The sequence below is a fragment of the Mercenaria mercenaria genome, chromosome 16 (assembly GCF_021730395.1).
Source record: "Mercenaria mercenaria strain notata chromosome 16, MADL_Memer_1, whole genome shotgun sequence".
NCBI lineage: Eukaryota > Metazoa > Mollusca > Bivalvia > Venerida > Veneridae > Mercenaria > Mercenaria mercenaria.
This window is the reverse complement of record NC_069376.1, coordinates 9,797,918-9,825,092: the sequence shown is the minus strand read 5'-3', so window position 1 is coordinate 9,825,092 and position 27,175 is coordinate 9,797,918. Positions and strand designations below refer to the sequence as shown.

At 34.9% G+C, this 27,175-nt stretch overlaps 2 protein-coding genes across 2 annotated transcripts in view; one reads left to right on the top strand and one right to left on the bottom strand.

Moving 5' to 3' along the window:
• Positions 1-27,175, bottom strand: part of LOC123540073 (uncharacterized) — a 417,984-nt gene that overhangs the window by 169,671 nt on the left and 221,138 nt on the right. The gene's annotated exons all lie outside the window — the stretch shown is intronic.
• LOC123540660 (uncharacterized) overlaps positions 9,684-27,175 on the top strand; it is a 126,217-nt gene continuing 108,725 nt past the window's right edge. Inside the window, exon 1 of the mRNA XM_053526099.1 lies at positions 9,684-11,938. Within this exon, the coding sequence (XP_053382074.1) occupies positions 9,732-11,938 (2,207 nt within the window). The 5' untranslated portion in view covers positions 9,684-9,731. The remainder of the gene's footprint in view (positions 11,939-27,175) is intronic.

Sequence of the window (27,175 nt, the reverse complement as noted above, 5' to 3'; positions counted from 1 at the left end):
TTGTTACAAAGTGGTTATGGTTAAAATTTCGACGTTTTCATTGGTCAAAACGACTTTATTGGAGATGTTTCATTGGTTCGTTTTTCCTGCCTTCTGATTGGCTATTTTATGTTTAGAAACGACGGTATTAATCTGTATTCTAAACGGATAAAGAGTGGCGTATAAGCTTTGGTTCATTTTAGCGTGGGATATCGACGAGTTTACATCTGTTGAGTGGGTAATATTTTGTCTTATAATTTCATTTTATAAATAGTTATTCTCATATAGTTTTTATTTTAATGATTAGTCAAAAGTGCGTAATTATCTCATTGTTATACATTTTCTTTTAAATGGTTTTTATACAAGGATTCTTTGTTTACGCATGCGTATAGCTTTTGTTTTTGTGTTATCTCCCCGTGTAGGACTGATCCTCAATGTGCGCGAACACGCTCTCGATAGGTATATAAGCCGGCTCTATATACTTCTGGGAAATATAGATAGCAGAGTGAGGTCATTCCTAACATAGAAAGGTGATGTCATTCTAAAACTAGAATTCAAAATTCCCCCCGCATTCTCGAGCATGCGCACAGCTGGGGCCAAAGAGACGCCAATACTACTGATGTTTGTTTTTAGTAAGATAACGCCGAATCACGCTATGACACGAGCTCACGCGAGATTACAGCCAGTTGCCATTCTGTGTATTTTATACTTCTTTGTCTGATGGTTTCTCGTATAAACTACGTAAGCAGCCGAATGATGCCGAAATAGCATCCGGAGAATACGGAATCGAGCGACGATTGCCGAATGTCATCACGTGTCTATTACCTTAATCACGCAGATGGCACTACTTGCTAGAAAAGTACTTTGCAACAAGATACACTCATTTTGCCATTTTATTTTTAGCGTGACGTTTCTTAAACTATCATGGTCCAATGAATGTTTGTCTTATTATAACTACTGTTATTTTTATTCCATTTTTATGATATAGTGTGTGTTCAGTTGTCAGTATTTGACAGCAGTTGAGTTCGACAGCAAAAAAAAACAACAACAAATGCTTTCATTTTTCATTGCCTAACCCGATAAGTCTTTGAAAACTGACAAATCTCTTGTTACCAGCGTTTCCAGAAAATAAGAAAATAAATTCTACAAGAGAAAACATTTCAAATTCGTGAAATATGTTATATGAAATAATGTAAGAATAAAAGTAATGTCGACGAAATTACATTTTATAGAATTTTCAAAAAATGGTCTGAAGTTACTTTGAACCTGTAGTAACGTGTGTGAAAGTCAGAAAAACTTTCTACTTCACCACTGTGTCATCGGCTTACTTAGTAGATTTTATTAGAAAAAAAAGATATATTTTAGCCACACCGTGAGAAAACCAGCATAGTAGCTTTGCATCCGCGCACTCTGATCATGACCCATGCTGTTCGCTTACGTTTTTTTCTAATTGCAAAATGTTTTGAAAGCGAACAGCATTGATCCTGACCAGACTGCGCGGATGCGCAGGCTATTTTGGATCCATGATGGTCGCAAAGCTACTATGTTTGTTTTCTCATGGCGCTGCTCATTCTTAGAATGTGAATATTGCGTAAACAAACGAAAACACCCGAAAATATTGGAGAAAATTTGTAAGTGCCAGTCAATATCAACTGTAATTATGAAGGTACTTTAATCTTATCCTTGGGATAGCCTCACAATTTTATGCAATCTCTCCAGGCATATGTATGTTTTTGACATCACAGAAAATGACATCACTCGACCTTCAGCTATTACCGGAAGTAAAGAAAATGAAAGTCGCAAAACTTAAAAACGAAAGTCGCCTATGGATTGGTCGATAGTTAGGGGCCACGCGCAGGGGTCATCCCGTAAATATGTATATATACGGAAGCATAAAAGAACCATAAGGCGCTAATATGATTATTAAATAATGTTATTAAATGTATATCTAATAAAGAATCTGGCGGCGTTTCCGGATCTATATTTCACAGCACCTCCTAATTAGGATTACCACGAACAATGCGAGAACGAGAAGGTACAACTTCAAAGAAACATCGTAGAGAAACAAACAGTTGATATATTTATGAACAAATAGTACATAATTTGAATGAAGAAGCGCTGTAAACAAGACTGTAAAACTCCACTTCCGGTTCCGGTATTACATAACGAGCGTACCGAGCTGCTTGATCGGCTATACTCAATTATATCCGGGAATAAACGCTCATAAGGTCGCCCTTAAAAATGAAATTAAATAATGATAATTATCTTCCTAAGTAACAATTTCACAACATGATTCTATTGATATGTAAATTTCACGGATTTGATAGACAGTGCAAAATCCATGTTTTGTTAGTTTACAGTAATTGATCTGTTCGTAGAGATCGCTGATTGGTTTAAATTTTTTCTGTCACCTGCCCTCGAGTTTTTATCGTTGGAAAATATCTTTGACTGCATAGAAACCAAATAAGCCGAAGTTGCTTATTATAGGGGATAGTATGAAGTGTGCAGCATTCATTTAATATAAAAGTACATTGTGATATTTGGGATTTAATGATGAACCAGACTTTGGTCTTGGACTGAGTTAACCGCACTATTGGGAGTAGTTCTTAACATCTATCTTTATTTATGCATCGACATAGCTTAATTTGCATAAAAGGTATCCTTTGATCCGACTTTCAAATAATTCTGTATACTTGAATCAAAACAGATATATACTTGATTTTGTTAACTTCGAAGATACATCTGTCATATTTCTGTGAATTTAATTATCGTAGAATCATGATTATTGCCTTTTAGAATGCGTTGATCATAAAATGATAATTGTGGCTTTTTAGAATGCGTTAATCATAGAATTATGATTATGTCCTGTTAGAATGCGTTAATCACAGAATTATAACTATTGCCCGTTAGAATGCGTTATTCATAGAATTATGATTATCTCCTGTGAGAATGCGTTAATCACAGAATTATAGCTATGGCATGTTAGAATGCGTTAATCATAAAATCATGACTATGGCCTTGCCTGCTACATCACATTGATAATAGAATTATGAATATGGCCTGTTAGAATGCGCTAATCACTGAATTACAATTATATGGCCTGTTAGAATGAGTTAATAATAGAATTTTGATTATTGTCTGTTAGAATGCGTTAATCATAGAGTTATGAATATGGCCTGTTAGAATGTGTTAATCTTAATTCTATGATTATGACCTGTTAGAATGCGTTAATCATAAAATTATGATTATTGTCTGTTAGAATTCGTTAACCCTAGAAATATGATTTTGGCCTATTGAAAACGTCAGTCATAGAATTATGATTATTGTCTATTAGATCGTGTAAATTTTAGAATTATGATTTTGGCTTATTAGAATGTGTTAATCATAGAATTATGATTGTTGTCTGTTAGGATGCGTTAACCACTGAATTATAATTATGGGTTGTTAGAATGCGTTAATCATAGAAATATGATTATACCCTGTTAGAATTCGTTAATAATAGAATTATAACTATGGCCTGTTAGAATGTGTAAATCGTAGAATTATAACTATGGCCTGTTAAAATACGTTAATCATAAAATTATAACTATGGCTTGTTAGAATTTGTAAATCGTAGAATTATAACTATGGCATGTTAAACTGCGTTAATCATAGAATTATGATTATGGTCTGTTAAAATGCGTTAATCATAGAATTAATGGCCTGTTAGAATGCGTTAATCATAGAATTATGATTATAGCCTGTTACAATGCGTTAATCATAGAACTATAACTATGGCCTGTTTGAATGCGTTACTTATAGAAATGTTGACACGCGGGTAGAGGATAGATTGATTTTGTTAACAGTAGCAAAATACAAACATGATGGTAATTATACATACTTTGCATGAAGAAAATGAGAAATAAATAGTATGTAGTTACAAATTGACATTTATGAGGCGAAGACAATGTGTTTAAAGTCTTAATATTTTATTGAATAACCGTAGCAATATAATATATAAAAAATCAGTGTATTTAGCGAAATTTCAATCAAAGTTTGTTTCTACAGTGTAAGATATAGTTATTCATTCATGTTTTTTTTGAAACTATGCCTAAAAGAGATTGTCTGAATACGTTTGCTGATGAAGTTGTAAAAACACATTTATTCAGAAATGGCCTAAATTGTCCACCTGAAAACGTGTAGTTTAACTGTATATTACCTGTATTTCAAGAACGATTTTCATGAAGTTTTTGTGAGTTAAAAAAGTAGGTCACTAGGTCGCGGTGGGTCAGAAACCTGGCATCTTTAAATGAATCATATTTGCAACATCTCAAGTTTTACTGGATAAGTCCGTTGATTGCTACGTATAATCCTAGTGATAACTTTTCATTTTTGATTATGTTGAAAGACAGTTTATTTTTGACTGTGCAAATATGGACATAAGCCTCTAATGTGTACATTTCTATAAAAATTGTCGTAAATTTAAATTTGACTTTAAAACCGTCACGAAAGAACATGTAGGTCCGTTACCAGGCCTGTTTAGAAATTAGATGTAAGACATTACGATAAAAATACCAGTTTTATGTTTCCAGAACTGCCCTTCTGTTTGGTGTATCATTTCATATGAATTTTTAGCAGGCTAAGTTCGGTCAGAAATGAACCAACTTTCAGGCGCGGATTGGAAGAAACTATTTTACGTGATAACATTTTTGTTATTATAGTGTTGGTGTTACTTTAAATATTCACACGTGTTGAAGTTTAAACGTATTGGGTGATTTTTCTGTCCGTATTCCGTGTTCAGGTTTTATTAGATATGTTATCCGGATAAATGACGTTATGTAATTATTTGATTTACAAATGTACATTAATACCGAAATAGAAAACTGAAACCTCCTTCTTTTTAACACTATTAACTAAGAAACATTTTCAACGGTATCTCCCAATACGAAATTGAAAGAAGAAGAAGAAAAAAAAATATCCGAAAATTAGGTGCAGATGTAACTGTTTTCTTCTTTCGGTTTTTAAGAAATTTCACGTGAATTTTTATTTCGCTCAGAAAATACCCATTATGTGGCATAAAACTGGACCCGCTTCCGCACATATACACATACTTAAAAAGCGGTGTCTTTATTTTCAAATTAAGTGTAATCACCAACAAATAGATTGGCATCTCATGCGAGAGTAACACTTTACATTTTCAAAAGTTGTAACGTAAATGTATAAGGGTTTAATTTCTAAACAGTTGACTAGAGCGGACGCAGTCCTATAGTGGTTACATTGTCTGACGACGAAACCAGGGGTCATGAGTTCAAGCCACGGTTCCTCCAGTTAATATTGCTAAGATTTTGTATGAGCGGTTTACTCATTCAGAGCTAATTTGAATGGTTAGCCTAAACATGCTAGTTATAGAAAATGCCATAAGGGAAGCGTTCTAGCGACAAGTGAAAATCCTCAGAGTTTAACTGTTTCATATCGTTAGATGTGTGTATTTAAGCCTCCTTAGCCGAGTGATTAAGGCCGCTGACTTCAAATCACCCACTTGCGTCTCTTCGATGTGGGTTCGAGCCTCAATCGGGGCGTTGGATTCTTCAAGTGATGATTCCATCCAGCCGGCTTACGGAAGGCTGCTGATTCTACCCAGGTTCCCGCTCGTGATGAAACAATGCACGGAGGAGAACCTGGGGTCTTCCTCCATCATTAAAGCTGGAAGTTGCCATATGACCTATAATGGTGTCGGTGCGACGTTAAACCCAGCAAAATAATTAAATAAACAAGGATAAAGAAAGTCATTAAACATTCATAGGAGTCAAAACTTTGCATGTATGACTGAGATACTTGAAAACGTACGAAAGAGATTTATTTCTTTTTTTATACATGTATCGTGGCAATAACCTTTTGACACTTTGAACTCCACGCTATTAATAGAACTGCTGTATTTTTCATTATTTTTTAGCCGTAGTCGAGAAAAATATCAATAAAATAGTAAATGTTGATGTATATAAATAAAATAAAAGGTTTGTACATTTCTTCTCTAGTTATCTTATTCTTCGCTATGTGTCAGTATGAAAAATTCAGGTTTTTTCTTGGAATAAAGGCGTGTAAATAGACTGTCGGCTGCTGCAGACTGAATAGATAAAAACTGAGAAAAACATTTGGATATTTGTTTTATGCTTCTTGGTCCTTCTTTTATATCTAATTGATCGAAGACACGGGGAAACAGCGGTTGTTTGATCTGTTCGTCCGTCAGTCCGCCGGTTACATTTTCTTTCCGACGTACTCAACTCAATTACAGTTTCCATCCAATTAAATGCAACTTGGTAAACATCATCAGCTGTAAGCGGAAATGCACACATTTTTATATTGTTATGTCTGATTATTTTTTCCAAGAGTTATTTACTTATAGCGTTATGAAATTTTGCAGTTCAACAAAATAATATGTACTTTCGTACATTTTTCGTACAACTGGACTGAAAATTGGTCGATAAAACAGCAACATCAAATGGACATGTGCATATTTTCGAGACTTAACACCAACACTATAATAACAGAAATGTTATCACGTAAAATAGTTTCTTCCAATCCTACATTTCTCGCTTGCAATGTTGATAAAGCGTTTTTTACTAGCAATATTATTAAACATTATACAATGTAGACCTGTGACGAAGTTTGTAAATCCCTTTCCTTTTTATTGAACAACAATTACATCAGGTTTGGGAATGCAGTTTTTAGACAAGTAGTTGGTATTCCCATGGGAACAAATTGTGCACCTCTTGTCGCAGATTTGTTTTTATATTGTTATGAAAGAGACTTTATGTTGAGCCTTTCTCCAGATACGCAGGCAGATATTATAACTGCCTTTAATAATACATCACGCTATTTGGATGATATTCTTTATATGGATAATCCATTTTTTGGTCAGTTGGTGGGTACTATTTATCCTAGGGAGCTTCAGTTAATTAAAACTAACAATTCGGATACTGATGCTTCATTTTTAGATTCACATCTCTCTATTTATGACAATATTATACATACCAAAATTTATGACAATAGAGATGATTTTAATTTTAGTATTGTAAATTTTCCCCATTTGGATGGGGATGTACCTCAGGCTACATCTTATGGGGTATATATTTCTCAATTAATTCGGTTTGCTAGAGCGTGTAGTCATGTCAAACATTTCAATGAACGTAATCAATATATTACAAGTAAACTTCTTCAGCAAGGCTACCGTTATTACAAATTGCGTAAATATTTTGTTAAATTTTACTATCGTAATTCTGATTTAGTTTTAAAATTCAATAGTAATTTAAAGACACTTCTGCGAGAAGGTATTTCTAAACCCGTTTTTTATGGGGATGTGGTTTACAAACTTCGTAAGATCTTGGGTCATGGTAATTTTCCAAATGTATTTGGTAAAATTATAAAACGTTTTATAAAAAGAGGTTACGACCCAACTGTTTTGAGACATACCGCATGTTTAATGTTCAACCCGTTTACAGTTGGACACTACGCTTCCCTCTTTGATTGTGTCTGACGGAAGAGGGGGAGGACTCTATGATGAGCAGTTTTTAAATCCTACCAGGACTGAACTGTTTTGATATCTGTCTTCTGGCCTGTTTCGTCGGGCCCTTAATGGCGTTTCTCTTGTTGCTCTGTCTTCTGCAAAGGCATTGAGTACATACGTTTTTGGTTCTAAAGGTTTGCTTTTTATATATTTATACACGAGCATTTTTGTGTTTTACATGCCATCCCTTTTTGTTTCCATTGCGTGTGTTAGAGATTCACCTGGAGGGGATAACTTTTTTTTACACTGTCCCGTGTCTTTGGAACATGGTGGGGGTAAGAGTGAGGTTGGGTGCGCACCATAAACCGGTTTAAGCTCCCCAGTGGTGTTTTTGCCACTGACCGTTCCAAGGCGGTGCCCCACTGTGTTCCTTTGTTTGTTCGTTTTGTCCTTATGTGTTGGCTTTGTGTGTGTGCGCGTGTATGTGTATGTGTGTGTGTGTGTGTGTGTGCTTGTGGTGTGCGCGTCTGCGTGCTGTGGGTTTCGTTTTGGGGAGGCTGCGTGTTTGGTACGTGGCATTCCCTGTTTGATATTTGTCTTTGTTTTTCATGACCAATATGCTTTTAGAGTTATGGCTTTTTTTAACTTTGGAATATTACAGTTGTGTACTTGATTTCTACACTTTCAGTCAGTTTAAAACGCAACTTGGTACACATCATCGACATGAAATGGACATGCGCATATCAACTTGTTAGATATATATAAACTAAAAGTTTCAAAGTTTTATTTGATCTCATGGCCCGCCGAAAAGGCATGAGGGAATACAAACATAAAACAAATGATATGACAAAACATGTCAAGAACAAAACTTCATAAAGATTTTGCAAAAAAAAATATATTCCAGGCTACCCTGGATTATTAATGTTTACTGACAAAAGAAGGGAATTAATTCAATAGGTTTGACGTTAACGTCAAGGAAACAAGGTGCGTAATTTCGACGTCAAACAGGGGAGTAAATGATGTTATTATGTTATTTATCAATCCGTGTCATGTGAAATGTTCCGCATGTTTAATTTCGGTCTAAAACAGTCAATAAAGTATTTAGTTATTTTTTTGTTAATCTAGCTGATAAACTAGCTAGATAAACTGGCTGACATGAATATTACATAGGTCAAACCAAGGCCAAATTCAGAACTAGAAAACAATTCATTTTCAACAAATTAGAGCCCGATCGGTAAGACAATTACCTGTATGTAGCCATTAACAAAAGACAAACACTTTTTAGACTTTATTTTCATGGATTATTTATGTTAAATGAAACACATAAAACCAAATTTATATGACTCTGAAAATTTAAATCTGGCGGTGGGGACTGGCCATGCAGGTTATAGAACATAGAACATAAAAAAGAATGTTGATGAAGTTCACTGAAACACTTAAACCTAAATGCACAAGTCTGCTGGGTCTCTATAGGCTGCCAAGACGCTGGATTAAAAAGTTTCAGAATGATAACCATTTGTTTCATAATTCTCCAGATTTGAAACATTTTTATTTTTCATTAGGGCCGCTCGGTAATTAATGTGGCCTAGAGTAAGTATTTGAAGTGTAATTAAACTTTGAATTTTCAATATTTAGTTGTAACTTGCATCCACTAGGTCAGAAACATTTTAGTCAAGATTTCATTCGTTTTTCATTTGAATGAAGTTTAGTGCGCCAAGCAGATAGAACTCCTTTGGCCTTGCGGTGGCCTAAAATTATCATTTTCAGAGTCGTTTTGTTGATACAGTGTTTAACTTTTAGATATCTAATTATCAGTCGTTAGTCGCTAACATCATATTAGGCTGCTCTACCACCAAGCCGTTAATTTTAGGCCGCTAGGCAGCCAACTTCTGGCCGTTAGGCCGCCAACTTCTGCAAGATCTAATTATCGTTAATCTGTCATAACATTGTAAGTTGTGTTCAAATGTTTGAATCTGATCTGTAATTTTAACCCATTGTGTAATGCAATGTATAATTATGTTTGGCAAACAAACATAAACTTGATGTTGACAAGGATAAATAAAACTGCAGTCCATACAAACATCAACAACAATAATTTCAAATGTTTCACCATTTACACAAAAATACTATGCACAGTGGCTGAATATGTGCTCTTCTAGAAAATGGAATTGTTAAATAAGTATTTGGATTAACAAACGACGTTCTTTATATTTCAGAACTGACGGACGATTTGATAGACCTCTACAGGGAAAGGCACCATACCCTACCGATGTCACCTTTAATGGAAGAAAATGACACGCCTCTCCTTAAGGTTTACGTCATGCCAGACATAGAGTCAGTGGAAATTCAGAGAGCACGTGGAGGTGGCAAAGAAATTAGATCAAAAGTTACGTCATTGCATGGTGTTTTCTACAAGGAAAATGAACCATGTCGCAAAATTTACGTTACTGCGGATGCTGGGTTTGGGAAAACAGCATTAAGTAAACGGCTCGTTTTAACGTGGTGTCAAGCCAAAAAATGTATCCCAAACGAAGATGAACATTTTAAGAAGGAAGACATTAGTACAATGTCGAACTTTGACTTTGTGTTTTTGTTGTCTTTACGTGATTGTTCCGAAGAATGGGACATTGATGAGATGATCAAAAAACAAATAACTAATGATCTAGCACACATTATTTCAACTAGTGATTTTGAAAACATTCTTTCTAGGGAAAAATGTCTGATAATATTGGATGGATTGGACGAATTCACACACGCAAAATATGACATTCCACACAGGAAAGCTAGGGGGAATTGTACAATTCTCACAACAACTAGACCGTGGAAGTTGGGCGTTAGTAAGATACGTTCATGCGAAATAGAGCGAAAGCTGGAACTTATTGGACTAAGTAAAACGTCTTCTAAAAGTTTAACAAGGACTGTGATCTCACTGTTATGTGGTAAAACTGGCATAGAAAAACATATTCAAGAGTTTGATCGCGCTATCTGTGATAGGGGTATTTCGGATTTGGAAACTATTCCACTCTTACTGATGTATCTTTTGTGTTTATGGTGTGATGGAATAGAGCTAGGAGCATCTAGAACTGAGTTATATTGTCAGACTATTGAACTGCTCCTTAAACGAACGTTTGAAAAATATCCCGACATGCAACAGTCGCGCGAACAGTCCCAGAGTGATATCCCACAGTGTTTCAGTGAACATGAACATTGTAAGGAACACTACACATTTCTGCAAGCTTTAGGACAATTAGCATTTGAAACGTTATTCAGTGAAAACAAAGAAAGCACCCTTGTGTTTAGCCAGTCAGTGACAGAGAAACATCTAACCCCAGAGTATTTGAAATTAAGTCTTAACTCGGGAATTTTAACACAAAGTACAGAAAAGACACTAACAAAACAAATTTCGAAATTTTCGTTTTCGCACAAAACCATTCATGAGTTTTTTTGTGCATTGTACATTAGCTGTCAAAATGAAAGTGATGTCAAAAACATTGTTCTGAACAAATGCAAAAGTTTGCAAAGTATTCTTGACATGTCGACAGTGCTTGTTTTCATCAGCGGAATGGTGAATGCAGAAATCATTTCTTCAATATCACAGGAATTTCTTTCTGTTATCAGCGAAGATAAGATAACGAGCGAATACAGATCCACGACTGGTGATATTTTAAGTTCGGGCTGTAAACCTCTGAAAGACATACAAGACATGTACATTTCTTGTATGAAAGAAAACACGAGCGATAAGGAACTCAAACTTTTCTGTCAAGATTTTTTCTTTAGTGAAGATTGTAAAGAAGAGAAATACTTTTCTTATTTAGCACGGCTCACGGTACACAATAAAAACAACATGGCGTCAATAAATATCCACACATATTGTGATCCTAGTTTACGTGAAATTATTGATTCTTGTGAATTGCACGAACTGTTCCAGATCAATAAAATATACTACCGCGGTAAAGTAGAAAACGCACAGCTTCCTGTACTGTTGGACAAGTCGCCGAAATGTGTCACTGTTAGATCGTCTGATTCTTGGAGCCGTGAAATGTTGGAAACATTACAGAATAATTCTCTGTTACAAGCAATTTATATCTCCGGTTTCGAGATGAGTCACGATGTACTGAATGACTTTCTGAATTATATTATAAACAGAAAAACAATGACGGAGATTACATTGTGGGAGTTAGACTGTACCGAGCACGAGCGTTCGTGTACTTTCAGTTTAGATTTTAGTCAGCATTCAGATCTAAGGAAGTTAGTATTGGGCTGGATACCTGAAGTGTCACAATTGAAAGTAAATAGTCAAGTGAAACACGTGAAGTTGTCGGCTATCAATCTAGGTGAAAGGTCGCTGCCTCCTGAAATGGCGAATATTGAAAGTGTTTATTTGGAGAGTGTAAACATGTCTGCTTCAACATTGCGTGATCTCGTTAAGGTAGTGGAGAAACTTTCACACAAAGTCACAGTAACAATACACTGGTCGTGTAAGATAGAACCGAAAACAGAGTTTGAAGACGTTAAACAATATATACACTCATCTCAGAATTTCCGAGTTACGTGGGATTGGTTGGGGGAGTTTGTGTTTGAAACAAAAGTTGAAAGTTATGTTACTAAATAAACTCAGACTGGTAGTGTAAATATTTTGTAAACAATCCATTTAACAATATGTTACACATATTTGACACATGACATATGACATATATTTGTGTATATAAATACACGCGTGTTAAAATAGATATCGACAAAAATTGGAAATGGAGGAAAAAAAGGATATTCCTATATACATGGATTAATACACAAGTAAGTTATTTTATTTGCTTTTATTTATTATATTCTAAACTTAATTTAAGGTTTAGCTGTATATCACAAAACAACAATTGTTTTTAGCGAATGAACAGCATCTTGACACACAACTTATCTGTCAAATACATGTTTTACTGTTCTGTCCGACGGAGTTGGATAGTTAAAATATTCTAAATGAGTTGTCCCCCTTTAAATAAGAATGTCATTTTTTCCCCCTTTAAATAAGAATGTCATTTGTAAAGAAATAGATGTAAACAATTGCCAAAACGATGTTTTACCTAGTTATGTAAAGTTTAAACACTCGCACAATGTTGCAAATGCATCAAAACGGAGACATGTAACAGCTTTTTAAAAATGGTGAGTTTTTAAAGGCGCTGGACTGTCCAGAAGTGTGGCCCTTCATGTAGTCCCTTTCCGGAATTTAATACATATATGAATAAATTGACAATGGTTTTGTACAATAATATAAATGTTTTATATACTGTTATATTTTCATGTAAAACAATGCTTTCTTTCTATGATTTGATGACGTTCGAACTTTTTTCTCCGAAACATGGACCTATACCTCAATATTGTAACAGTTTTATAGAATTGAGCCCCGTCATGTAAAAAAGGGGCCATCTTTGTGAAAAATGTTTCTTTGAGAACAGAAATCCTTCATCGAGCTATGCCATCAAATTGACCATAGTTATTTTTTTTACATTTTGAGAAATGCAGTATATTAAAAGTTTTATAAGCCTTCAACCTACTCCACTCCCGCACCATAACGTGGCTGCATCTACTAGTCGGACCGTTCGTCCGTCCGTCCGTCCGTCCGTCCGTCTGTCCGTCCCTTTCCTATTAAGAACAAAAGAAAACTACACGCTTTTTATCATAGATAACTAAAAAGAGTTTGGTCAACAGACGTCAGACTTCATAGGATAATTGTCTGTGGTCAGTTAATGACCCCCGTCATTTTAAGGGCCTAAAGGTCAAAGGTCAAGGTCACAATGACCTGGAGACTGAAGACTATTTTAGGTCGATAACTGAAAAATACTTTGGCTTACAGAAGTCAGACTTAATAGGATGATTAATTGTGGTCAGTAAATAACCCCTATTGTGTTAAAGGTCAATAGGTCATAGGTCAAGGTCGCAGTGACCTTGAGACTGAACATGGTTTCCCATTGATAACTGATCCGATGTTTACAAAACATTCTTAGTCTCAGTTGAGTCTGAAAAAAATTTAACCGAAAAGGCGTCAAACTTCCAAGGATAATGCTTGTGGTCAGAATATGACCCCTGTTGTTTTACCGGTCAATAGGTCAAAGGTCAAGGTCACAGTGACCTATATACTGAAAAAGTATCATGATTAACAGCCTAAAAAGATTTTAACCTGCATGCAAAAAACTTTATAGGATGATTGCCTGTGGTCAGAAGATGACCCCTGTAGTTTTAAGGATCAGTAGGTCAAAGGTCACAGTCATCTTGAGACTGAGAACATATCCTGACTAATAACTGAACAAAGAATTCAACCTTTAATAGATAATTGTGCCAAACTTTATAGGGTGGTTGCCTAAGGTCAAAAGATGACCCCTGTAGATTTAAGGGTTGATAGGTCAAAGGTCAAGGTCGCAGTCATCTTTAGACTGAAAACGTATCCTGATTAATAACTGAAAAAGATGTTTACCTACATTCGCCAAACTTTATAGGATGAGTGACTGTGGTCAGATGATGACCCCTGTAGTTTTATAGGTTAAAAGGTCAAAGGTCAAAGTCGCAGTGACCTTAAGACTGAAAACGTATCCTGATTAATAACTGAAAATTTTTTTAACCTTTATGCGACAAACTTTATAGGCTAATTGCCTTTGGTCAGAAGATGACCCCTGTGGTTTTACCGGTCAGTAGGTCAAAGGTCAAGGTCGCAGACATTTTGAGACTGAAAACGTATCCTAATTAATAACTGAAAAAAACTTTTAACCTACATACGCCAATTTAAAGGATGAGTGCCTCTGGTCAGTAGATGACTCGTGTGGATTTAAGGGTCAATAGGTCAAAGGTATAGGTCGCAGTCAACTTAGCTGAAAACGTATCCTGATCAATAACTGAGAAAGATTTTAATCTACATGCGACAGATTTTATAGGATGATTGCCAGTGGTCAGAAGATGACCCCTGTTGTATAAAGGGTTAATAGGCCAATGATCAAAATCGCAATGACCTAGAGACTGAAAATGGTAACAGTTTCACGTTGGTTACTATAAATTCTTTGGCCTACAGGCGTCAAACTTGATACGATGATTGCATGTAAAAGATCCCTTTTGTTTTAAGGTCCAATTGGTCAAAGGTCAAGGTCGCAGTGACCATGAAACAGAAAATGGTTTCACCTTTGTAACTGCAGAAAGACTGACCTACAGACATCAGACTTCATAGGATGATGGCATGTATACATTAAATGGCACCTGTTGTGTTAAGGGTCAAAGATCCAAGGTCAAGGTCACAGTGACCTTGAGACTGAAAACAGTTTCACATCGATAACTGAAAAAACACTTTGGCCTACAGAATTCAAACTTCATAGAATGATTGCCTGTGGTCAGTTAATGACCCCAGTCTTTTTAAATATCAATAGATCAAAGGTCAATGTAGCAGCGACCTTGACACTGAAAACAACTGAGCCGGTGTTTACAAGACATTTTCAGTCTCAGTTGAGTCTTAAACACTATAACCTATAGGCGTCAAATTTCAAAGGATAATTGCCTGTTGTCAGAAGATGATATCTCTTGTTTAACATTTCAAGGTCAATAGATCAAAGGTCAAGGTCACTGATTAATGTACATATTACTACAATAAATTCAATAAAATTTTAAGCCATTAAACACATCGTCTTGGCCTAATATATCTCACTGTAAATTTGAAACTAAATTCTTGCATATTTTATATTTTTCATGCAAATCATGTATAATTACCATCATGGAAACACAAAAGAATACATGTTGTACAGTTATTTTGTGGTGCCTCTTTAAATAATTTTGTAGACTACCAGGACTTTTAAACAGTAACACACTAGGTAACCTGATATGTTCGGCGCAGGATGCTATGTTCGGCGCAGGATCGATACATAGATTTGAAAATTTTAGTGGTGTTAGTGTTCTCCTTATTTCGGTCTATAAAAACAATTAACCAGTAAAATCACCTTACTAGTCTTATCACGTAATAAATGAAGTTTCCAAAGCCGATTTTAAAATCCTGAAAAGATGCCATTTTAAGCAAAAACGGCGAAGTTAAATGTGAAACTTTACGCCAATTTCAGCAATTTTAAAGTTTATATCCACTTTCCTTTGAAAATATTGCAAAACAAAGCCAATATCTTTATGGACTATATTTATCAACCTTTTCCCTGTCAACCTTCCAAATCATAATGTCTAAATCGATGTTTTAGTGAAGATTTTTAAGTTTGAAATGCACCATATGCACGAAAAAAGGCGATGTTTGGCGCAGGATAAAAATTTTGCGGCGATGTTCGGGAGCAGGTTATTGTAAACTTCATCACAAATATCGCAATGACCATTTTTGACGCCGTCGAGCAAATTATTGATATCTAATAGATTTTGCTGTATGTATTTAACGGGTTAGTATACGATGCACTGGTTTTCACTGGAGACGTGTTCACATACATACATGCATACATATATATTTAGCAGATAGAGTGCAGTGATCAATTTGGACACTGTCAAGCAGTTGTGTCTATTGTTTATACCCAATTTCTGTAGGATTTTTTTTTCATGCATGTATCTGTGTCCATAATTCAATACAAGAAGAGTTGTGTCAGCCAATTAGTAAGACCATTTATTGTTATACAAACTTTAAGATCTTCGCCCTTGCCTTGATTGTTTTCAGACTTCCGAAGCATATAAAGATTTATTCGGATATTTTTTTAATTTTTTAAAAAAAATTTTAAGTTTTAAAGGATATATGCTGATGTAGGAAAATGTTCAGCATTGGCATATATCATTTATGGCGAGAGTAAAAATATGACTGTCTAAAATGAAAGGAAATGAACTGGACAACTGTGGTATCAGACAAAACTATTAGATAATGTAGGGATAACGCATGTTTTTAGAAAAACACATGCGATAACGATATTCTAGCATAAAACGCGTATTCGGTTTCGGTCACAAATAATCCCGCGGGCTTCTGCAGACGTTAATACACAAAAAACGTGTATTTGCCCTACATTAACCAAGTAAATGAATATATCAACGTCATTAAATTTCAATGAAATCCGCGGTAAAGTCTACGTTGTTTTTTCACGTTGACGCCATTTCCGTTTGAATTATCCGTTTTGGGGCTGTAATACGCCACAGAACGCGCACATATAATATTACAACACTTATCCCCTCGTTTTATATTAACATGTATTTTACCGTCCTCAGAAACCTGTATCACGTGATACTAGCTTCACATTCGAGCATAAAACTGCTGTTATTTTCACTTTTCGGGGGTGTTTTAACGGTAGAAAAAGCGTGTGTTGACAGAGAGATTCTCACTTGCTGTTAAAACACCTTTTTATATATTCCGTGGCAAAGGGTAAACGGGCTTGGATACTAACCTATCCCTCGGGATTCTGCTGATGTTATAACACGAAAAAAACATGGTTATATCTACATTATCAAATAGTTTTGTCTGATACCCCAGTTGTCCAGTACGGTAATCTAGTTTCATTTCCATATTTTTAGACAGGACTTCACATTGTGACTGTCGCCATAAATGATATGTGCAAATGCTGAACATTTTTCTGCATTAGCGTATTTTTTTTTAAACTTAACGTTTCTTTTAAAAATAAAAATCATCCGGATAAATCTTTACATGCATCGGATGTCTGAAAACGATCAGGGCCAGGGCGGAGATCTTTGCTGACACAACTCTTCTTGTATTGAATTATGGACACAGACACATGCATGAAAAAAATAATATAATATCCTAAAGAAATCGGATAAAATCAATAGACACAATGGTTTGACAGTGTCCAAATTGATCACTGCACTCTATCTGCTAAATATGTATGCATGCATGTATGTATGTATGTTATAATGTATGTATATGAACACGTCTCTAAATAAAAACCTGTACATCATATACTAAACTGTTAAATGCATACAACAAAATCTATAAGATATCAAAAATTAGCTTCACAGCGTCAAAACGGTCATTCCGATATTTGTGTCAGTGATGAAGTTTACAATAACCTGCTCTTGAACATCGCCGCAAATTTTTTATCCTGCGCCAAACATCGCCTTTTTTCGTGCATATGGTGCATTTCAAACTTAAAAATCTTCACTAAAACACCGATTTAGACATTATGATTTGGAAGGTTGACAGGGAAAAGGTTGATAAATATAGTCCATAAAGACATTGGCTTTGTTTTGCAATATTTTCAAAGAAAAGTGGATATAAACTTTAAAATTGCTGAAATTGGCGTAAAGTTTCACATTTAACTTCGCCGTTTTTGGTTTAAATGGCATCTTTTGCAGGATTTTAAATCGGCTTTGGAAACTTCATTTATTACTTGATAAGACTAATAAGGTGATTTTATTTGATATTTGTTTTTATAGACTGAAATAATGAGAATACTAACACCACTAAAATTTTCAAATCTATGTATCGATCCTGCGCCGAACATAGCATCCTGCGCCGTACATATCAGGTTACCTAGTGTGAGTAATTTTAGTGACTAATATTTAAAGTTCTATAAGGCTTAAAATTTCATATTGATATCAGATGCAACAGCTGTACAAATAGATGATATACATAATTATATGGTAAGAAAAATGCTACTTTGAATTCTGCACATGAATTTTGACAGTAAGAGCTATAAAGGGAGATAATAAAAAAGAATGGAATGAATAAAATATTCTGTTATTGCATCAATATTCAGACCTTTGGCAAGTATTGGAGAAAATAATTAAAGGAAATAGGATTTAACAATGAATTGATATATTTTATGTTCATAATGATACATGTGGCTGCCATTTAAAAAAAAACAACACACACACAAAAAACAAAACATTATGAGCCGTTGACAAACGTAAAAATTTAATGTTGAACGTAAAATGTCTGGATAGCTCGATATTCCGCGAAGTTTTAATGTCGAATGTCAAACGTTCATCTGGCTTGAAATTTAAAAATATGCCAGCAAATTTATGTTTTGTATGTCGATCTAATATTGCCCACATATTGTATGTTATATTTCAACGTTCTAAAACATGTCCGTGGATTTGAATATCTTATGTCGATTTATGTCGACGTAAAGATTGTCCACATATACGGATGTTGTATGTTATATTTCAACCAATCTGACTAAAGTACTTGATCTTCTAAACGAAGATCTGACAACGACCCATTCACATTCGTCTTCTGTATATTTTGGATTTCCAGTATTGCTATTTTTATTTTATCCAATCAGACGACTTGTTCGAATGTCAAAGAGTAAGAAAAATGTGCAGTCATTCCAGGGCTCGAACCCGGGACCCCTCGCTTACAAAGCAAGTGGCCTACCGACTGAGCTAACCGGCTATCTGATACATTATGACATAAGAATTGTAAATATCAAAAGTCAAGGCTACAGGTAGATTTGCAAGATGTTGTAAGTTAGGCTCTGATTGGCTAGCGAAAGGATCGTCAGAACGAGGCAATGAATAGGTCGTTCTCAGATCCTTTGCGTAGCGTAATAGGATATGTACTTTAGTCAGATTGTATTTCAACGTTCTTAAACATGTCCGTGGATTTGAATGTCTTATGCGAGCTATGCTTAAACTTGTCTAATGCTTTTGTGAAGCAATGCAAGCTATATTTTGAAATTGATTAGGATCTTTACATGGTTACATATACGCAGCAAGACGATAGTAAACGGTAGTAAAAACGTTAATTATATAATTTTCAATGTCTTTTTCAGGTCCAGTTTTCCTCTATACTTCAGTTAAAAGATCGACGCCAACACCTCAAAACCATAGACGTCCTTCCTGTATCAAGGCTACGTATACATCGCCATATTATACGTGAATTTACAAATTGTCGCAATGCTTCTAGAACTTCCGGTGGCTTGCCTACACACACCATAACATACTTGGCATGACCTCTTGTTTCCTGCCATTGGAACAACAAAAACTTGCAGGAGTATAATCGTAGTATACCCAGAAGTCTGTGAGAAAAACTGCTTTTAGTTATTACTTTTTATTACCAGAGACAAATCATATTGTTTGACTTAAATTAGTTAGTAAGGACATGTCTTAATTTCAATTGTCGCAAATCGCTTTTGAATTAAAGCTTTGTACAAATGTATATACGTATGAGGAACGGTTTCAAGTAGTCACGCGCGCTGTCGTGTGTCAACTGTTTTTAAGAAAAAAAACTTGATTTAGTTTCGTTTTGATGCTAATTGCTAACAATGTTTAATTTTTATTTTAGGACATTTAGTTTTAAAATGTCTGGAAATGGCCGTTTTATGGCATACACAATGTACATGTACAATGAAATTAAGAACTTATGACCGTTACAATATCAATTATGTATAAACGAAGACCTTGTTGAGTCTGTAGCGGATTTTTCATAATTTTGTTAAAAATGTTAAAACTAGGAATTATTTTTGTTTCTTATAATTGTGAAAAAAATCTTTGATTGAACAATAGATGAAAACTTTCCTACGTGGAGAATACTTGTATGGTTAAATTATTGGAGTTACTTACTGAATGGAATGCTAATTTTGTATCTTAAATTTTTCTAAAGTTTCACTTACATGTAATTCTACATACGAATAGATGTTGCAAGAGAAATAATAGTTGGATTTACTAGAAAGGGGGACTACGGACTATATGATTATTATTAGCTTACATATATATTATTGTAACATTATATATAGGTCTATTTTTAAGGAAGATATTTGTTTGCTATGTGAATTATAGCAGTTGCCTTGTGTATATACAGTTGATAGATTATGATAGATATATTGTCTGAAGCTTCAGCTATTTTGTTTTATATATGCTTTTTTTTTAGTTTTACTTGTGTTTATTTAGAAGTCATCCGCGCAGTCTGGTCATGATCTGTGCTGTTCACTAACGGTTTCTCTAATAGCTATAGGCTTTGAAAGCGAACACCATGGATCCTAACCAGACTGCGCGGATGCGCAGTCTGGTCTGGATCCATGCTGGTCGCAAACCCACTGTGTTGGTTTTCTCATGGCACGGCTCAGTATATAACTGTTGTTTTGATCTAAATATTGGTATTAGTATTTGCACATCTGAGAGCATAAAATGCTTAAAGTGAGCTATTTCGATCATCCAATTTCCGTTTTCGTCTGGTGTCAACAACTTATGGAACTATTTTAATGAAACTTCAAAATATTTACCTTGAGGAAATCTCAGACAAGATTTCCACTATTTCAAATAAGTCATAAAAATATGTAGAAATAATTGAAAACATAATTAATTTTCCAGATGCTCCATTTTCTATTTTTCATTCATTTACGTTTCCAGAATGTTTACATCTACAATATTTAGGTCTTTAAAACCTGGTCATTTCAGTTCAAACACTTTGGCACTAGGTCAAATCATAGATATACTAAATTAATACATTTTCTACCGGATTTTCATAGCACTTGCGAGAAAATTTGTTCAATGTAATGTAGTAATGTAATCTTCAAATTGGGTTACCTAACGTCTTAAAGTTCCTTAAGGTTTTTAGCTCACCTGAACAATGCTCAGGTGAGCTGTTGTGATCGCTTGATGTCCGGCGTCTGTCTGTCTGTCTGTCTGTCGTCTGCCTGTCTGTCAACACTTAACTTGTGTATGCGATAGAGGCTGTATTTTTAGGTTGATCTTCATGAAATTTAGTCAGAATAATTGCCTTGAAAAAATCTAGGTCGAGCTCGAAAATGGGGCATCTGGGGTCAAAAACTAGGTCACTAGGTTAATTTCAAACAAAAACCTTGTGTATGCGATAGAGGCTGCATTTTTAAACTGACCTTCATGAAACTTAGTCGGAATGATTGCCTTGATGAAATCAGATTCGAGTTTAAAAATGGGTCTTTTGTGGTCAATAAGTAGGTCACTAGGTCCAATTAAAGAAAAAAATCGTGAATGCGATAGAAGCTATATTTTTCAATTGATCTTCATAAAATTTGGTCATATTGCCTTCGTGAAATCTAGGTTGAGTTCGAATATGGGCCATCTGGGATTAAAAAGTAGGTCCCTAGGTCAAATATAAAAAAACCCTTGTGTATGCAATAGAGACTATATTTTTCAACAGAACTTCATGAAATTTGGTCAAGGTTGAATATGGGTCATGTGAGGTCAAAAGGTAGGTCACTAGGTCGTATCAATGTAAATACTTTTTAGCTCGCCTGTCACATAGTGACAGGGTGAGCTTTTGTGATCACCTTTCGTCCGTCGTCTGTGCGTGCGTCCGTCAAAAATTTCTTGTCTGCACGAAGTGGTTTCATTTATGATTTTATTTTGACTAAACGTGCACACAGCTTGTATCACGGTTCCTTTCTTGAACTGGCCAGATTCCATTATGGGTTCCAGAGTTACGGCCCCTGAAAGGGCCAAAATTAGCTCTCTTGACATTGTCTGCACAATAGCAGCTTCATTTATAATTTTATTTTAACCAAACTTGCACAAAACTTGTATCACCATAAGATCTTGGTTGCTTTCTTGAACTGGCTAGATTCCGTTATAGGTTCTAGGGTTATGGCCCTTGAAAGGGCCGGAATTAGCTATTTAGACCTTGCCTGCACAATAGCAGCTTCATTTATGATTTGAATTTAATCAAACTTGCACAAAACGTGTGTTACCATAAGATCTTGGTTCCTGTTTTGAACTGGACAGATCCCATTATGGGTTCTGGAGTTATGGCCCCTTAAAGGGCCAAAATTGGCTATTTTTGACATTGCCTGCATAATAGCAGCTTTATTTATGATTTGATTTTAACCAAACTTGCACACAACTTGTATCACCACAAGATCTTTGTTCCTTTCTTGAACTGGCCAGATTCCGTCATGGGCTCCAGAGTAATAGCCCTTTAAATGTCCAAAATTGGCTATTTGGCGTTTGCAGCCATATAGAAACTTCATTTATTGTTTGATTTGATACAAACTTCCAAAATTTCTTCAACAACAATAAATCTTGGATTCCATGACGAACCTATCAGATCCAATCGTAGGTTCCAGAGTTATTTTATATCTTATTACCTCCCCTGATTGTAATCAAAATGGATTTATATCAGTAAGTACTTATAGGACTTATTTGAAATTTCATTATTGTTTTTAGGGTAGATAACTATGGACTGATTTTATGTCAAATTACCTCCCTTTATTTTAAATTAAAATTGGTATATCTCCGTAACTAATGAAGATACTGATCTGAAATTTCATTTATGTCAACAGATGGACTTAGACAATCAGGGAAGATACATATTGACTGAATTTATGACAGATTACCTCCTTTAATATTTATCTGAATGAATACACCTTAGCAGCTTCTAATGAGATAGGTTTGAAACGATCATATCATTTTTAGCAATAGTACTCAGGTGAGCGACACAGGGACACCATGGCCCTCTTGTTTAAACTCAAGAGACCACATTTTTGGTACAGTCTTTATGAAAATTGGCCAGAATATTTGTTTCCAGGGGCAAACATGTTTACACTGTTATGAAATGTTCCTCAGGTGAGCGACCTATCTTTGCCTTCTTGTCAATTTTATAGATAAAGCAGCTGCTAATTTAGATATTTGCATATTTAAATGGTTAGAATGGCTCCTCTTTCAATATTGCACATGAATTTACACTGTTTGGACAATAAAGGAAGGTTAGGGGCGGTGTGTAGTCTTAAATGATGGATTAAATAACATTTTCTACGATGTTAATTGACATTCAAACATTTGGCAAGAATATAAAAACACAATTATTAAAACAGGGTTTAAAAAGAAATAGACATAATAGGTGGTCAGTATGAAAAATGCGGCACATAACACATATTATGAGCCTTTTAATTGTGAAACGGGGTCAAACAATGTTTTCTAAATGAACATGATTATTCTTTGTCAAGGGATCGCTGTCTGAAAAATATAGGTCGATTTCAGAAATTTGGTTACTTAAGGTCTTATACCAGGCCAAAGGTCTAAAACTAGGACTTTAGGCAAATTATAAAAAGAAAACACTTTAAACGCACGGTCTAGAGAAGGCGTAGAGTATTGTAAGAAATTAAAGAACCATACATTTTCCTTGCTCATCTTTAGCATTATTTCCCTTTAAAGCTCACCTGGACACACAGTGTTCGGGATGAGCTCTTATGATCACTCACCATATGTAGGACGCCTTCCGTCCTAACTTTTCTTAAAAAACATATCCTATAAGACCATTTGAAGAAATGTTCTTTTGGTGACCTAATACCTTGTTTTCCAAATTAATAAGATTCTTCAAAAGAAGATAGAGTAGAGGGCGTTGTCACTTTTCCCCCTCTTGATACGTCGACTTATGCAAGAACATTCTTAAAAATTTTCTTATCTAAAACCTCAGCCCTTTGAATATAACTTTTCTTGTGGGTCCCGTCTCCGTACGTTTTAATTCTGCCCTTTGATTTAAAACTGGCACCACCCTAAGATTCACTTGTGCAAAAGTGTAAGAGGCCATTAAACCTGCCCTTCTCGCTTGAATATTGTCCTTACCAGTTATAGATCATTGATGCATATTTAATCAGGTTTTATCTTAAACTTGTAAATCAAGTCTTCTGCGCATCTAGTACTACTTTTTTGTTGCAAAAATTTCTATGGTCATATTTTACACATATTGTCGAACACTTGTTATATTCCGTAGTATGACCAATGACATCACAGTAATTAAGCGGAAAAAGTGCCTACATATTTTGGAATTCATGTTATCTCGGGAAGGAACTTGGTTGCTGCATTAGGGGCGTTTCACCCATTTTGTATCATTGTGCGTGATTAGGAATATTTTGCGTTTAAATGTCAAAGGTAAAGGTCACATTGACTCAGAGAATGAAAAACAATTATGTAAGTTATAAATTGTAACAGCTACTGGCTTTTGTAATTACATAGGGATATTGTAGATCTGAGGAAATTGGGAATTGATTTTAGGATCAGTGACTCAAAGGTCAAGGTTACAGGGACCTGACATAATTTCTGGAAATCATTACGTTTGTGAACAGGGAAACTATAACAGCTTTAGTTTTCACACTTTTCTTGATCACGAGGAACCTCTTGAAGAGGACAATTTTCTATTTTTAGCTCGACTATACGAAGTATAAGAAGAAGCTATCCTACTCGCCCCGGCGTCGGCGTCTTTCCGCGTCCCCACCTTGGTTAAAGTTTGGTGCACTTTCTCTTTTTTCAACTTAACCCTGTAATTACTTGATGGATTTGATTCAAACATGAAATACTTATTCCTCATCATCATCCACATCATCTGACATAAGGGCCATAACTCTGGCACCAATATTTCATGAATTATTCCCCCTTTCCACTTAGATTTTCAGGTTAAAGTTTTGATGCACTTTCACTCTATCTCTGTTATTACTGAATGGAATTGATTTATACTTAAAATAGTTGTTCAACATCATCACCCACATCATATGACACAAGGTGCATAACTCTGGCACCATTTTTTCATGAATTATTCCCCCTTTTTACTTAGAATTTCAGGTTAAAGTTTTGGTGCACTTTCACCCTACCTCTGTTATTACTGAATGGATTTGATTCAAACATAAAATATTTGTTCAGCATCATCACCCACATCATATGACACAATATGCATAACTCTGGCACAATTTTTCATGATTTGTTCCCCTTTTTACTTAGAATTTCAGGTTAAAGTTTTATGCACTTTCGCTCTATCTCTGTTATTACTGAATGGATCTGATTCAAACTTAAACAATTGTTCAACATCATTACCCTTATCATATGACACAAGGTGCATAAGTCTGGGACCATTTTTCCTGAATTATTTCCCCTTTTTACTTAGAATTTTAGGTTAAAGTTTTGATGCACTTTCACTCTGTCTCTGTTATTACTGAATGGATTTGATTCAAACTTAAAATAGTTGTTCAACATCATCACCCACACCATATGACGGAAGGTGCATAACTCTGGCACCAATTTTTCATTAATTATTCCCCCTTTTTACTTAGAATTTTAGGTTAAAGTTTTGATGCACTTTCACTCTGTCTCTGTTATTACTGAATGGATTTGATTCAAACTTAAAATAGTTGTTCAGCATCATCACCCACACTATATGACACAAGCTGCATAACTCTAGTACCAATATTTAATGAATTATGCCCCTTTTTGCTTAGGATATACTTATATAGTGTTTTGATACATTTTATCTTTACCTCTCTTATTACTTTAAGTTGATATTTTTGACATAGACTCAGGCTATTGTGCAATATCTTCATCCACAATTGGAGTCATTAAACACTCCACTGACAGCTCTAGTTTCCTCAGATGCGCCCAGTTTCACTATCCAGCATCGAAATAGTCGAGCGCGCTGTCTCCTGTGACAGCTCTTGTTTGTTTGGTCAGTAGGTTAAAGATGAGGATCATTGTGGCCGGAACCGGCTACCTAGTCACTGCCTCTTGATAATTTGTTAAATAGTGACCTAAATGTTTTGTATATGTATGCACGATGTCTGCATTATATTGTTTTATCTGTTCAGGGATTTAAAGGACATTTAAATAACAGACGCCGATTTAAATTATTTCTTAAATGACAAAAAATTCAAGCATTTTAGAAATTTACTAAATAAATTTTCATTAAGGGTAAAACGCTACCTGAATGATATGACTTGTCTTGTTCATTTAGCAGAGCCTTAGCATAAAATTTAAGGTCATACATGTACTTGCAGGTCAAAGGTTTATATTATCTGTTTTGTATCTGCTTTTTTCTCTTCCTATGACGTTGTACTATATATAATATTTCAGCAGATTTACTTCCCTTTGAAAAGACTGGACTTATTAAAAAATATGTTTGCTCGTATTATAAATATTTAAACACGAGTTGTTTTTTTATTTTTGGTTTTGTAGTTGTTATTGTTCTTATTTCTCTACTATTTTAAACACTTTTAATTCAAAAAGAAAATAGCGTGTAGGACTGATTACATTAAACCGGAAGTGAGTACTCAGTGTAACATGTGAAGTAATCCAAAATGAAGTTCCTTGCTGTTTATGGAATCTGGTACATTGAGTCATATGAGGATGTGACAGTGATATTTTGTCCTAGTTTTATTGCTTATTGTATTGAGAAAATATCCAGAGCATTTTCAATGTGAATTTCCTCGAGTAATTTTTATTCTTTGAGAAAATGTCTACATATGCGTAATTGCTAAACCGCAGTTTTCCTAGGGCAATTTTAGAGGGTGATGTTTCGCAGAAAATATTTTTTTCTTGTATATAACATAACAAGTTGATATTATTCTATTTTTTGATAAGAAAGTATATCGTACTTCATGAGTATATATGGTTTTCATATTGAAATGCTCTACAGAGTTGAAAATGAGGTCTGAATATTTCATTGTTTATATGAAGTAAAGTATTAATTGAATTGGTAGAATGTAACCCAGAAGTTGAGCAGGGGTAAAATGTGAAACTTGTTTATGTATGGCTGTTAATGGGCTAGTTTGGCCATATTATAATAGAATTTCACTGTTTATGGTGTATTTTGTTCTAAAAAAGCATGTTTACTGACTAAATAATGCTAAGTTTTAGGTGTCAGGGCTAAGTTCAGGTATATTTCACAGAAAAAGTGTGTGATCTGAGTGCAGTTTACTGTAAACAAATGATAGAATATGGCAAGAATAAGCGTCAGCAAGGAAAAGTGGTCATAAATTATTTTGCAACAGGTTTTTCTAAGGAAATTTGGCAGACTAGCATAGG